Raw genomic sequence first — 14469 nt, 5'->3', positions numbered from 1 at the left:
TGTCGCTGTCGCCGAGTGTGGTTCGTTGGTAAGGATAGAAAGAAGAAGGGACGACGCAGGCAGGGACACTTGCAATTTGGTCGTCGTGTGTGCAAAACCGAAACTCGCTGTGCTAATACGATGTCGGAAAATAACGGTGCTGCAACATATACAATACTTTTCCCCCAATCTCTCATCGATGTTATGTTTTCATTCGAAAATTCATTTTTTTTCCGCCGCCATGCCCTTGGAACTTCAAATTGACTTCAAATGTTCCATCCTTCATTCCTTTTATTTTTAGAAAATTTTTTTTATAGTGCATTTTGCAATTTTTTTTTTTTATCTTATATCCTATATCCAATATATATCTAATAAAATAAATGCTTCTGAACTGAAGGGTGTATCAATATTGGCTTCGTCCGAAGTTAGCTTTCCGTTCTTGCTTTAAATTAAAACTTGTGATTTCAGCACCATAATTTAATTTGCATTAAAGAAAAGTCACGGTAAAATAATAATTATGCATATTTTTATTTCATTGCATTAAAAACATTGATGAATTGGTTTATCGTTGGGGAGAAATGAGCTTAATGAAAACCAACTTAGGCTGTGCCGGTGACATTAATGCCCATATCTTCATCCGTTATATTATGCCCCCAGCCTACGTCTGTATTATCTATATCTGAACCAGTGAATAATGGAACAGCATCAAAACGGCTGGAGTCTACTTCAACCGGTCCCGCAGTTTTCCTGTCTCTTCTTGATCTTTGGATAACGGGCTCCATGTCCTTGAAGTAATCAACTTCACTTAAGCACTGGGGTTGGGCCTTTGATTGTACTTGTATATCCAACGCGCTAAGATCGTCGATATTCTTTGAATCTAATTGAGACGGCAACAAATTTAAATCTTTCGAAATAATTGAGCGAAGATGAGACTCCGTGAAAGCTACTTTTTCAACTTGAGATGGATGACTGCTGGTGGCTTGCAAACTCGGGGCTTCATCTGTAGTTTCCCAATCAGACCAAACATCCTCCTCACCTAAATTAAGTGTAGTTTTTTTGAGCTCATCAGGAAATTTGACAGAATTGGTTTCAAGATTGGTTTTAAAAGTAATTTCAAATGATTTATCATTTAAATTCATTACTTCATGCTCGTCCTCGCCACCGTCGGGACTAAGGCGAAGCGGTAACGAAGTATGATTTTTGTCAGACGGCAACGGACTCCCAGATACCAATTCATTGTCGTCTGCGTCTACGTAGTTAATGTTCATTAAAGGCGTAATTGAACGCGGTTCTAATAATTCTGCATTACTTTTTAAGGGCACAGCTGCATTAGGACGACCATCCGAAAAGTATCTGCGACGATCACCGCCAAGTACTTTTGTTGCTCCCAAAATGGGAACTAAATCAGCGATGCACCTCACTGTCTTAGTAACTAAAACTTCATTTGTATCGTTCATACCAAGCTGTAATTGCGGAAGAATTTCACTTTGCAACTGATCTTCGCTTAAAAGACAAATATATTCAGTAAAGTAGTCTAATAAAATTAACCGAATCTGAGCATCCCTTAGTCTAAACATTTTAAGTATTTGCGGCAATAAATATTGAACGTAAGTCTCAGGGGTAAATAATGATGTATCTCTGTCTAAAGATTTTGTACGTAGCACATAGGGAGTAACAAACTGCTGTGCCGTGGAATCCAGTAGGACCATCCGAGAAAGTAAGTCATTAGCTAATTGGGATGCTACCATTTTCTCTTCAAAACATCGCAGGCGTTCCACCAAATTTGAAAAGAAGTTATGTCGCTCTTGAATTGATTTCAGCGGCAATTCAAAAAGAAAAGAATGTATAACCACAAATTCATGGTTGAAGTAAGGGTGCAGTAAGACCGCAGAAAGTTTTGGTCTAAGCTCGCTGATTTGATGTTTTAAATGTGCCCTACAATATTCGCGAAACTCACGAACATAAGGGATATCAGCCCCATCAGAAAGTTTTTTTTTTAAAATCTCTTCGCACATTGTTGCAAACGCGAACTGCTCAAAATTTTCTCCTCTATTATTTGTGTCGAAAAGTAAAGGGATACATTTTAGCAAGCGCTTGTTGAAATCTTTGCCTGCCCATACGTATGAAAAACCTGCCAGACGCCAACTTCCACTATCAGTCACATAAACAGAGTTCGTACATATATTAAAATGTCTGGCTAAAGCTGTTTCTACCAGAAATATGAGGCTACACAATATTGCGCGCAGCCCAAGGCAAATTTGAATGTTGCTTTGCTGAAGCAAAATGTCGTTAAGCGGGGTGACCCGCTCTGTGGCAAGGAGCTTAAGCCCAGACTGCTCCCATGTTGCAACATATCTTAGTATGTACGGATGTCGGTAGACCATAAAATTCTGAAATAACGCATTTGTTGAATAACTTTATTTTTTGTAAAAGGCGTCTCTCACCTTTATTGCTCTTTCCACGGGTCCTGGGCCATTCGCCCACAAATCACCAGATACAACAGTTTTTTCCTCAAAAATCGATAAAAGTTGGCAGTGTCCTTCAACGCCTACGGGCGAGGGCCACTCGGCATTATACAGTGTCCAGAAATCGTTTTCCTGCACCACATTTTTGTCGGTAATTATGCCCTTCAGCTTTAGTCTGCTGCTTTCATTACCCATAGTGCTTTTGTAGCCGGAAAGAATTTAGCAGGAAGCGTGACGCCGTTGCACATTTGTGCACCAAAATATACTACAATTATAAAAAAAAAAAATATTTAAATTTGGCTAAGCTAATACAATTTTGCAAATATCAAATAAATACTGAATTTCGTGCTTTATTTTCTTCAATACAAAAAAAAAGGATTTCTCTTTGAAGGCCTTAAAGTGGGTAACAGACTTGATAAGAGAAAGGGTCCTGCATCTATTCTTCGATCGGGTGGTGTTAAGAAAATAATAAAATAATTTAACATTGTAAAAAAAAGTTGTACAGGCAATTGCTGGGTTGTATTTATTTATGTATGTGTATACGGATTTGTTTATATATATTTACATACATACATAACTTCAAATATATGTACATATATAATTAACACTTCCTGTATGGCTTGGAAATAATTTAACTTATGTTCATAGGAAAAATGAATGTCCCACATTGTGCGCATTCTCTAAACATTTCCTTTGTGACATACAACTTACGTTAAAAACGAAGTTAAATATTTTTTTTGTTTTTAATTTTATTTTTTTTTTACTTGATGTAGTGTTTCAAATGTTTCGATTGGTGTGCTGTAAAATGCGCGAGTATAGGGCGTGTGTGGCGTTTCCGGAATTTTTAGCTCATTTTTTATCATTGATTAATAAGCATCGGCCTAATATATAAATGATGACCTAATTTTAAAAACAGAATTCCTTATCACGACATCGCTGCTTTTTGGTTAACTTTATTTTATTTTTCTTGAATATAAATAGTAACCCTAACAATGTATCATATCACAATAATAATGTAATATATCACAAATAGTATCGTTCCTTTCCAGCACTGGTTGATGCAGCCCTGTTTAATCGTCACTGCTTTTCAGAGATGTGGCAGCACTAGGAGAGTAGCCATTTTTCTTTCTTTTTCCCCAGACTTACGACCGCGTGGACGTCGATATATTAAAAGGTTTGCAGTTCTCGAAATAATACCCATATTTATGTTTTAATTCATAACTGGGAGGATTTTTCGGCTTTCTAACGGTCTGTTTTCTTACAGGGATATTTACGCAGCAAAATGACGAACTCTAAAGGTTACCGCCGAGGCACCCGGGACATGTTCTCTCGTCCCTTTCGCAAGCATGGTGTTATTCCCTTGTCCACGTACATGCGCGTTTTTAAGATAGGAGACATCGTCGACATTAAAGGACATGGTGCCGTTCAAAAGGGCCTTCCTTACAAGGCTTATCATGGCAAGACTGGTCGTATCTTCAATGTGACTCAACACGCTGTTGGAGTTATTGTAAACAAACGGGTGCGCGGAAAGATCCTAGCTAAGCGTGTTAACGTGCGCATTGAGCACATCCACCACTCCAAGTGCCGGGAGGACTTTCTTCGTCGTGTCAAGGAGAACGAGCGCTTGTTAAAGGAAGCTAAGGAGAAGGGCCAGTGGGTTACTTTGAAGCGGCAGCCGGAGCAACCAAAAAAGGCACATTTCGTTAAAAAGTTGGAGGAGCCTATCGCTCTGGCTCCGATTCCATACGAGTTTATTGCCTAAGTGTTTTGAAAACGATTTGATAACTTTGTAACTGTGTATAGCTCGTCTTTCATTATGAAATGAATTAAGTTTTTACACAAAAGGCACAAACAATGGCATATTTATTTATGGTGGGTCAAAAAAGTGGTAACATCGCCGTTGATTAGAGATAAGTTGTCAAAGATATAGCTCCTCTGACTTTTCCAGACTAATATTGCGTTTCGACCATCTTTCAAATCAGCTACAATTGTTAAGTATATCCAGGCACGGAAAATTTTCTATAAAACAGGTCTGCAAGAAATATTTTTATTAACTGGCAACACCACAGTAAAATTCTACTGTGTTTTTTCCAAATTAATTAAAAAAAAAAAAGAATGCAGTAAAACAAAAGCTGAAGGAACTTTTTCTTGGCCATCACTTTGAATTTAGTGTGGGAGAGCGCCTGTCCGCCCAGAAGGACTACGAATCTTAAATCACCGATTTTAAAAATTGACCGTATTTTAATATTTTTTTAAAATGTTGAATATTTTGGATTTAAAAAATCAGAAAATCATTATTTTCTGAGCGTAAAATATAGAAATAAACAATCATTACTTTCAAAGCAAAAAAATAAAAATCAAGAAAAATCATTATTTTCTGCGTCTATGTAACCATACGTCTTCTTAGACCAAGGTACAAATTAAATACCGTGATTTTTCCGCAATCAGTCCTCAGTACCATTCAAAATTAAAAAAAAACAAGAAAGGAAAGCTAACTTCGGGCGGAGCCGAAGTTTATATACCCTTGCAGTTCAGTCGCAGTCCGCTAGGTGGCGCCACGCATCTTGTATTATTAGATATGTAGCGGATCGTATATAGTCGGCCGATTCTTATGAAATTTGGCATATTGAATTATTTTTCCCAAAATAGAATCTGTACCAAATCCCATCTTTCTAACTTAAAAAACACCAAAGTTATGCCAATTTCGATCGTTCTATGACAGCTATAGGATATAGTCGGCCGATCCTTATGAAATTTTGTCAAATTTTGGTCAAATATAACATGTGTGGAAAGTCCCAACCCTCTAACTTAAAAAAGACCAAAGTTATGGCATTTCCGATCAATCAGTTATATGGCAGCTATAGGATATAGTCGACCGATCCCGGCCGTTCCGACTTATATACTACCTGCAAAGGAAAGAAGGGTGTGTGCAAAGTTTCAACTCGATAGCTCCAAAACTGAGAGACTAGTTTGCGTAGAAACCGACAGACAGACAGACGGACAGACGGACAGACGGACATGCTCATATCGACTCAGGAGGTGATCCTGATCAAGAATATATATACTTTATAGGGTCGGAGATGTCTCCTTCACTGCGTTGCACACTTTTGACCAAAATTATAATACCCTCTGCAAGGGTATAAAAATCAAGTTTTACTGAAAAATTTTTTTTTAAAAGGGTATGTTACTTCAGTTCAATTTTGAATAGTACGAAAGATCGAAGGAAAAATAATGATGTTAATATATCTATATAATGAGTCTAAAAAGATATACAATCAAATATCCAAAATATTCTTGAATTGAATTAAGCATTTTTGCATTCTTAAATTAAGTGATATTTCTGAACGAAAAAATGTATGATAATTATCATACATAAATTATAATTTTTGTATTTTTTTTCGCTCAGAGAATAAATATTACTCTTGATTTTTATGTCTGGCAAGACTGCATCGGACTGTGTAAGAACTGGCATCCAAATTAAACCTATGCCACTTTTACTAAGGGTCTCTTTTACGTGAGGTCATAAACAAGTTGACGTGGCATGTGTCGCGGTTGCTTTAAGTTTTAAATTGATTTCCTGCATTAACTGGGTTGCTTCCTCAATAGTTTTTTAGTCACTGCAGAGTCATGGCTAACATCAAATTTATTAATCGTAATCATTTACTACCAGTACACGACTTTTTTGTGTTCCCACTCTCCACATAAAATTAAACACGCAAAATTAAAGAAAAAAGCTTTAACAAAAGATTGTGAATCAGTAACTCTGACCTTCTTAACATTTTGCTTTAGCATTCTTTTCTGCTATTATCAATAGAATACAAATTTTTCAAAATTGACTTACCAACAAAAAATTATAATAACTTTAGAATTTATTTGAAAAGAATAGAAGATTTACCTTTAAAATTGGCGTTGAATTCCTTTTACACTTTTTCTTGATCGCGAGGAGGACCTATGTATGTATACATATCCGAAAATTAAAAGTTTCAGTGTGCATCCAATTTGAAGAAATGTTGCTCCAAACCAAATGTATTGTTTTTTTACTATTACTACTATTACTATATACTACACTATTTTGTTTTTCCAATTCTGTGAAAAGTTTACAATGGGTTTTTTTCATCACAACGTGCATGGGAGGAATCATCTTCGACGCTGTAAGGTATATATATATATGTATACATTCTTGTCCACTACGATGAGAGAATACAAATTAAGCATTTCCGTCGGCCTGTATTATGAATTTTATTCGGAGTCTTATAAAAGTTACAGGGCTTAAGTTTAAGTTTAAATTTAAGTTTCAAATCTAATAGGACACCCAGATCGTTAACCGGAGCTAATCGTTCTAGGCGTTCCCATAGAGAAAGTACATAGACAGGTGAGGATTAGATCGATAAAATGACATGAGTTTACATTTCGATCCATTAAGCTTTAGGTTATTTGCTAAACACCAATTTTGAAGTTTATCCAAATCGGAAGTCTAGACTGGGCACTAGTGAATTTATACTGAAGACAAAGCTTAACGTCATCAGCGTACATAAGTATAAGTGAATTGGTTAAGGTAAGGGGTAAGTAGTTAATAAACAGTGTAAAATAATGGCTTCCTTGGGGCACCCGAGATGTGGCGAGGACTAAACGCGAGGTAACATCTTTAAAGAAAACACGTTGGGTTCTCCCAGATAAGTAGCTCGAAATCCAGATAAGAAGTTGGATAAGATCAGTTGGGAATCCCAAAAGACTGAGTTTACTTATAAGAAGCGAATGGTTAACAGAGTCAAATGCTTTACTGAAGTCATTGTAAATTATGTCTGTTTGTAAGCCATTCCGGAAGCCATCCGTGATAAAGATGTTAGCTCCAATAAGTTGGTAGTGGTGGAGCGGCGCTTCATGAAGCCATGCTGGCATAGAGTTATTATTGAACTATATAGGTGTTGCAAATGTGGAGTGATAAGTTTTTCAAAAAGTTTAGGAATTGCTGACAATTTAAAGATGCTTCTATAATTTGCAGCGTCAGATTTTTTCCCTTTTTTATGCAGCAGAATAATGAAAGATTCCTTCCGCATAAGGGGAAAGATCGAAGTTTCCAGCGATAGGTTAAAAAGTTTAACGAGCGGTTTGCACAGAGCCTCGGCGCAGTTTTTCAGAACACAGCCTGGTACTCCATCAGGACCTGGCGAATACACGGGCTTAACCTTAAGAAGATCCGATATCGCATCACTTTGATCGAAATATGGGCAAAATATAAGGTTGGCTGATTCGATATTATAAGTGAAAGGCTAAGCTGGACTGCTGCTAGGTGAATACGTTGTTTGAAAAAAACTGTGCAAAGAGATCGGCCATTACCTGATCCGTGTTCGCATAAGAGTTCTCAAACGTAAGCAGTGGGGGAAAAGATACATGTTTACGCTTAGTGTTTACAAAGTTATAAAACTGCTTCGGATCCTGAGTAAACTGAATCCGGCAGCGGCGAATATAACTCCTATAACATTCTGCGTTATGCATGGTGAAATTGGACCGAGCTACTAAGTGTCTTGAATAACGAACTGTACAGCCAGATACTCTAAGTTTATTTAAAAGTCTACTCATACTGTTCCTTAAATTTATAAGGCACGCAAACGTTGAAAAATATGTTCAAAGTGTAATACAATTTTTGTAATGCGATGTTTATATCTTCGCATGCCAGTAAATCAGACCAATCAAATTCCGAAATTAACTTATTTAATTTCATAAAGTCAGCCTTACGAAAGAAACGAACTTTCTGAGATTTAACTGTTAACTTAAGGTCAATTAAGCAATTGATTTCGATTGAAACCTCAAGAGTGGGATGATATGTATCCTCAGGGATAGGAAGGGGCAAAGTTCTGGATAGAGTAATTCCATCAGGATCAGAAACAAAACATAAGTCCAACAGCCGACCTAAAGAATTTCTAACGTGGTTAATTTTCCCGAGTGACATGTCGAACATGCCCGCAGAGAATTCATGGTGGGAGTTAAGCTGTAAAGACGGTGAATTATCAACATTTGACCACATAAGTTCTGGGATAATAAAGTCACTCAGAGCTATCGGCTGGTCACCATCATACAAAGATCGATCGGACAAAGTGATTTTGATGCAAAGAAATTCAATGTCATCAAACTCTTGTGATTTTACCTCTTCAGAAGCGAATTTGGAGTCTACAGAAATTAACACTCCTCCTCCCCTTCGCAGAGTTCTATCACATCTAAAAGTGGTGTACTTAATAGGAAAAACTTCGGAGCTTAAGATCTTCGGCTATAACCAAGATTCTGTGAGATGCAAAGAAAAAACTATCAGAATACAGTTTGGGAAGTTTACCACGTAACCCTCTAGTATTCTGTTTCGATGGTGGGATCACCTGCAAGGGTTTTGGTGCCGCCGTAACTGATACTACGACATCAGTACGTACCGGGGGTCCGGACGGTTGATTACCCTGTTTGGTAACTGTTACAGGGGTTTGAATTATTGGGTCTGGGATCACTTGAAACGATGCCACAGAGGACATATCGGACAATTGCTCATTAATTCCGAAATTTTCCGAAGGCGAATTATTCTCAGGTGGCCCTTGGGGTGGCCAGAGATATAAGCGGCTGCATAGTTGTCGGCTGAACCGGTTGAAAATTATTCGCCACAAGCACATCTCTAAAAAAGGATTTCTTACGCTTTGGAGACTCATTTAGTAGTTGAAGACTACTAAACTGTGTATCGAGCGCACAGAGTTGGTCAGTGATTTTACGAAAACCGCTATTCAACTCTTTGAATCCACTTTTAGTCTGTATCATGAACGATCTCATTTCATCCTGAACAACAATAGAACCGTCACAAAAAAAGTGAAGACCAGACCTAAGTGAAATAGCATCCGAAACTGAGACCGTGAAAACGTTTTCACAGAGCCAGCAGTGGATGGTAGGCTGGGAATAGGAGAGTGCCTTATTACAAGACTTCAGTGCACAGACAAGTATAAATTCCATGATTATTAGATAATTAATTTAATTATAATTATTTTTTTAATATTTTATGATTTTATTATTGACGTACCTTGAAGGGAGATTAAAGAGAGCGATTAGTTTAAGTTAAAAAACTGCAAAGAATAGAGATATGAATCTCTATTGAGCGAGAATAGAAGCAACACCGTAATAGATGAAGACGCAGAACAGAGCTATGTTTGGAAAAAAATTAACAAAATTATTATTTTACCTATTTCTTATCACTGCACACGCAAAGCAACACGGATGTATGAAATGCAAAAGTTTGATTTCATAAATGTAATAAAATAAAATCCAGAAACGAAAGCTAACTTCAGGCGGAGCCGAAGTTGGATATACCCTTGCAGTTAGGTAGGAGCTTATATTATTTTATCGGATCGTATATAGTTGGCCGAACCTTGTGAGAATTTCACCATCAAATCAATTTTCTAATACAAATGATGGAAACAGCCCGAAGCATCTTTAAAAATAGCAAGGTTGTGCCATTTCCGATCGTTCACACCAAAGTTATGGCATTTCCGATCAATCAGTTATATGGCAGCTATAGGATATAGTCGTCCGACTGATCCCTTCCGTTCCGACTTATATACTGCCTGCAAATAAACGAACGATGTGTGCAAAGTTTCAATTCGATAACTTAGTAGTGTTCCTCTGCTACCCTGTAGAGTTACGACTATTTCGTTGCGGAGTTTACTGTCTCCTTTGCCGCTGGCAGGATGACTCAATGACAGGTGAGCAGGATGCAAGCTAACACGCAGGATACTGACATCATAGCTAGTATTATCTGGTGTGTTTTGGTGCCATTGAGTTCTTCTCCAACCTTCTGGATGAACTTTAGATTACATTCATTAAAGCGTTAAAGGTAGGCTTAAAACTTCGTGGCTGATGGTTATATTCAACAATGGTGATTTCGCCACTCCTGGCGTTTTCTTCCGAATGTTGGTGTGCTTTATATACTGAGTCTAGTTGATCATGACGCGCTCGGCGAATGTTATAAGGTACGTTCCATGTACCAAAACTTCTGACCTGTTGTCAACTCGAAACTGCTCTGAAAAGTCATTGCTGATGATGGTACCCTCATCTACGTGGGTGATTTGGAGCAAGTTCCTAGTCCTCCTGTGGGTAGCTACTTGCTGCAAGCTGCAATCCTTAATTTGGTGGACCTCTCTTCCACATTCTGCAACGACGTTATTCTTTAACTGAAGGATTACATCGTGTTGGGCGACCGGGTATATTGTGACTTTCTTACATGCACATTTTACCTTAGGAAATTTTATTATAAAGTATAAGACGTTAACGGATTGTAGTATTTTTACGGTCGAGACGGAACAAAAATCCCTTATGGAGCTCTTCCAACCAAACTGACTCAAAATCTACGTGATCCAATAGGCAATAGCATCATTAAATTTTGCAACTCCATTGTTAATATTCTATTGCGAGCCAGTAAGGTCTCGAATAAATGGGCAGTGTCGATTTGTGAAATTTTGGCTAAGTCCAGAATCTGATTGACCGCAGGTGTGAGTAAATTGATTTGGTTTTGAACTTTAGTATTAATTTCTATTTGTCTATTGTTTAAATTTATTAGTTGAGTTTCTATGAATATAGTTTTTTCCAAATCCTCTGCATCTGGAGTTCCTGCCATGACCTTTAGAATAGAACCCGGGAAGTCTAAGCTTTTGGCCACTCAGTGGTGCCCTTCCAACGAATCCAGCAGAACTCGAAGGTGGTCAGAGTCTACCTTTAGAAGTTTTCTCGTGTGAGATTGCAGAAATTTGTCACCTGTACTCGCCTGTATTCCGAGATGTTTTCCGAGTGTGTTACATGCGCGAACTCTTCCCTTGTTCGCCCCTTGGAAATTTGAATTTTCTTTTTAGATTATGCTTATCACTTAAAATAGTATCACTTAATATAACATGATCTTATGACTAATGCCAAGTGGCCGAAATCTATAACTATAGGAAGCGTATATCCTAATGGTGTTATTCGACCATTCGAGCCGGTATGCAGTGGTGGCGCATTTGAAATGTGGTTGGTCAACATGGTCGAAATTGTTTGCGAGTTTAACGATGGTTCGTTGTCGCAATAAACTGTCTTTGCCTTCGGGAAGAAATTTATGAGCTGATGTAAGGCCGGTTTTAAGTCTTCGATTGTTCTGGAAGCAATGGGCTACACCAAAGCAAACTTGGAGAACTTATCTAAGTACTTTCTGTCTATGGAGAAAATGTCAATTTGTAACAATTCCCCCACATGAAAAGGGATTGGTGTCTCCCTTATCTCGTGTTTACTTGGGTTGTTTATTGAGATTATTTTATCTCTTCGCGAAAACACACGAAAGGAAAAAAGGCGGCTGTAGAAAATTCAATTGCAAAAAAAAAACGAACGAAACGAAAATGCGTGCACTCTTCGACGTTATAAATTCGATTATATTCATATTAACAAAACCTTAAGCCTAGCTTATCTAGTGCGGCGAAGCGGGGCGAATTCATGGGAGAGCGCAAGTGAGAGCTTCACTTGCGCTCCCGCTCCGCCCTAAACTAACTTATACTAGACTTCATACAATTCTACTTAATTATCTACATCTAATTATACACCGGCCCCGTTGAAGGCCTTCCTTAGGCTTCAACTATTGGCAACCTTGCCAGCTTGTGGACTGCTCTTCGAAATACTGCTCCTCTACTCGTCCTGACGTCGGCGACCCTGACCCTTCCGTCCGCGCCGGCGTGAGTCTCGACGACCCTGGCGGTGATCCACTGCTGGGGCGGCTGGTTGTCCTCGGCGACTAGTACCAGATCGCCCTTCCTGGCGTCCTCCTGCTCCCGCTGCCACTGCGACCGCGCCTGTAGGCCCAAGACGTACTCCCGGGACCAACGCTGCCAAAACATTTGCTTGATTGACGAGACAAGCCGCCATCGCCGCAAGCACGTTAGACCCTGCTGGTCCGGGGTCCGCGGTGCTGGTGGGGCGATGAGCGGCCCGCCTGTCAACAGGTGCCCGGGAGTTAACGCCTCGCCGTCGCTTGGGTCCTGACTGAGGGCGCCCAGGGGCCTCGAGTTCAGGACGGCCTCGACTCCAACTAGGACGGTCTGCAGCTCCTCTGCGGTCAACTTTGCGCTGCCCACCGCTCGTAGGAGTAGGTGCTTTGCAGACTTCACACCTGCCTCCCATAGTCCGCCCATGTGCGGAGCCCGCGGCGGTATGAACGCAAATACGCATCCTTTTTTTGATGCGTATTGCCGCAGCTCGTCCGCTTCGCTCTCGATCTGGTGCCGCAGTGCCGCGAAGTGGCGACTCGCTTCGACAAAGTTCGTCGCGTTGTCGCAGTGCACGGTCTGCGGACATCCTCGGCGCCCAACGAACCTTTGAAAAGCCAATAGAAAGGAATCAGTTGACAAATCGGAAACTACTTCTAAATGTACTGCTTTAGACGAAAAACAAACAAACAGGGCAATGTAGGACTTGTATGGTGGCCTACCACGAGTTTTCAAGGTCGTCTCAATAGGGCCACAGAAATAGACGCCACATATGGAAAATGGGCGGAGAGCACGAACTCGATCTAAGGGTAAATCTCCCATGATTTGAGTCATCAGATGAGGCTTGCATTTAAAACAGCGTATGCATGACCGCACTATCTGACTGCAGACTTCCTGCGCGTTTACTATCCAAACGCGCTGTCGCAAGAGACTCACTAGTGCTCGTGGACCCACATGAAAATTCGACTCGTGCAAGTATCGGACGTAGCTCTGAACAAATTGAGAGCGCTTCGTCAACAATACTGGAAACTTGGCATCGTACGAAATAGGAGCATTAGCTAGTCGCCCCCCGACCCGCAACAACGAAAAGGTAAGCCCAGCCTGAGAGGTTTCATGGACAAACGGACTTAGCTTCTGTAGGCTTGGACTAACAACAAGATTTTTTCTAACATTTTTAATTTCCTCTTGATACTCGTGCTCTTGGACTATCTGGACAATTTTATTAAACGCGTCTCGATATTCGACAGGGGAAGGTACATTATCAGAAGGAACTACTACTTTTTTACACTTCTTTATAAAGCGGACCATGTAAACGAACACTCGCAGCAGTTTTAAGTGAGAGGAAAATCCTTCTATCACTTCCAACAAATATGAGGTAGAGACCATTGCAGTCAGTCCGACCGCACTCTTCTTTGCTTCCATCTGCAAAATCTCTGGTGACGGATCAAACCGAGGGCTCGTTGGCCACTTATCTTCCGGCTCCGTTAAAAACGATGGACCTGTGAACCAAATTGATTCTATCGTTTCCTTTACATCTCCACCTCTTGACACAATATCTGCCGGGTTCTGTTTAGTTGGTACATGCCGCCACGTGCTTTCCTCTGACCACTCTTGAATCTCAGCAACTCTATTTGATACGAACGTTGACAACGACAAACTTCCGAATCTGACCAATATACACTTCGTTCGATCGGTGCTTTGATAAGAGGTTTTATTTTGCGACAGAGGTCGGCGAGAAGGTGAGCGGCACATAACTCAAGACGGGGGAGCGTCTTTGTCTTGAGCGGCGCTACTTTCGACTTTGCTGTCAACAATGAGACTTTACTACCTTCTGCAGATTTGCAACGGATATAGACGCAGGCTCCATAGGCTCTCATCGATGCGTCAGAAAAGGCATGAATTTCAATTGGTGACATTGGCTCACTCATCACAAATCTCGGTATTGAGATCTCTTCTAACTGTGACAAGGCAAGCTGAATCTTGTTCCATGCGGTTTCCCAGTGCAGTGGAATGGACTCATCCCAATCTAGCTTATTAGGCCAAAGTTCCTGTAACAGGATCTTTCCTTTAATAAGGATCGGGCTTAATAAGCCAAGAGGGTCGAAAAGCTTTGACGTCACCGAAAGAATATTCCGCTTAGTCGCCCTTTGACCCATGACTGACATATCAATTTCGAATTTAAATACATCATCTTTAGGAACCCAAACGATTCCTAATGTTTTTGTCAGCTCTGAGTCCGAAAGTGTTATTGACTTAACCGTGCTCTCGGATGCAGTAAC

At 39.9% G+C, this 14469-nt stretch overlaps 2 protein-coding genes across 2 annotated transcripts; one reads left to right on the top strand and one right to left on the bottom strand.

Annotated features, from left to right (window-relative positions):
• Positions 1 to 488: 488 nt before the first annotated feature.
• LOC6505390 (protein-associating with the carboxyl-terminal domain of ezrin) lies at positions 489 to 3287 on the bottom strand. Its single transcript, XM_001966871.4, has 3 exons — positions 3156 to 3287; positions 2424 to 2709; positions 489 to 2369 (listed from the first exon to the last, which is right to left on the bottom strand). Exons 2-3 carry the CDS (start codon positions 2637 to 2639, stop codon positions 579 to 581), a joined length of 2007 nt encoding a protein of 668 aa, XP_001966907.1. The 5' UTR covers positions 2640 to 2709; positions 3156 to 3287; the 3' UTR covers positions 489 to 578.
• Positions 3288 to 3337: 50 nt separating this feature from the next.
• On the top strand, positions 3338 to 4292 carry LOC6505410 (60S ribosomal protein L21). Its single transcript, XM_001966872.4, has 3 exons — positions 3338 to 3390; positions 3478 to 3618; positions 3709 to 4292. The coding sequence occupies exon 3, from the start codon at positions 3727 to 3729 to the stop codon at positions 4204 to 4206; it is 480 nt and encodes a 159-aa protein (XP_001966908.1). The 5' UTR covers positions 3338 to 3390; positions 3478 to 3618; positions 3709 to 3726; the 3' UTR covers positions 4207 to 4292.
• Positions 4293 to 14469: the final 10177 nt, after the last annotated feature.

This window comes from Drosophila ananassae, chromosome 3R (genome assembly GCF_017639315.1).
Source record: "Drosophila ananassae strain 14024-0371.13 chromosome 3R, ASM1763931v2, whole genome shotgun sequence".
NCBI lineage: Eukaryota > Metazoa > Arthropoda > Insecta > Diptera > Drosophilidae > Drosophila > Drosophila ananassae.
Note: the sequence above shows the minus strand (reverse complement) of the source record. Positions and strands in the feature narration are given on the sequence as shown.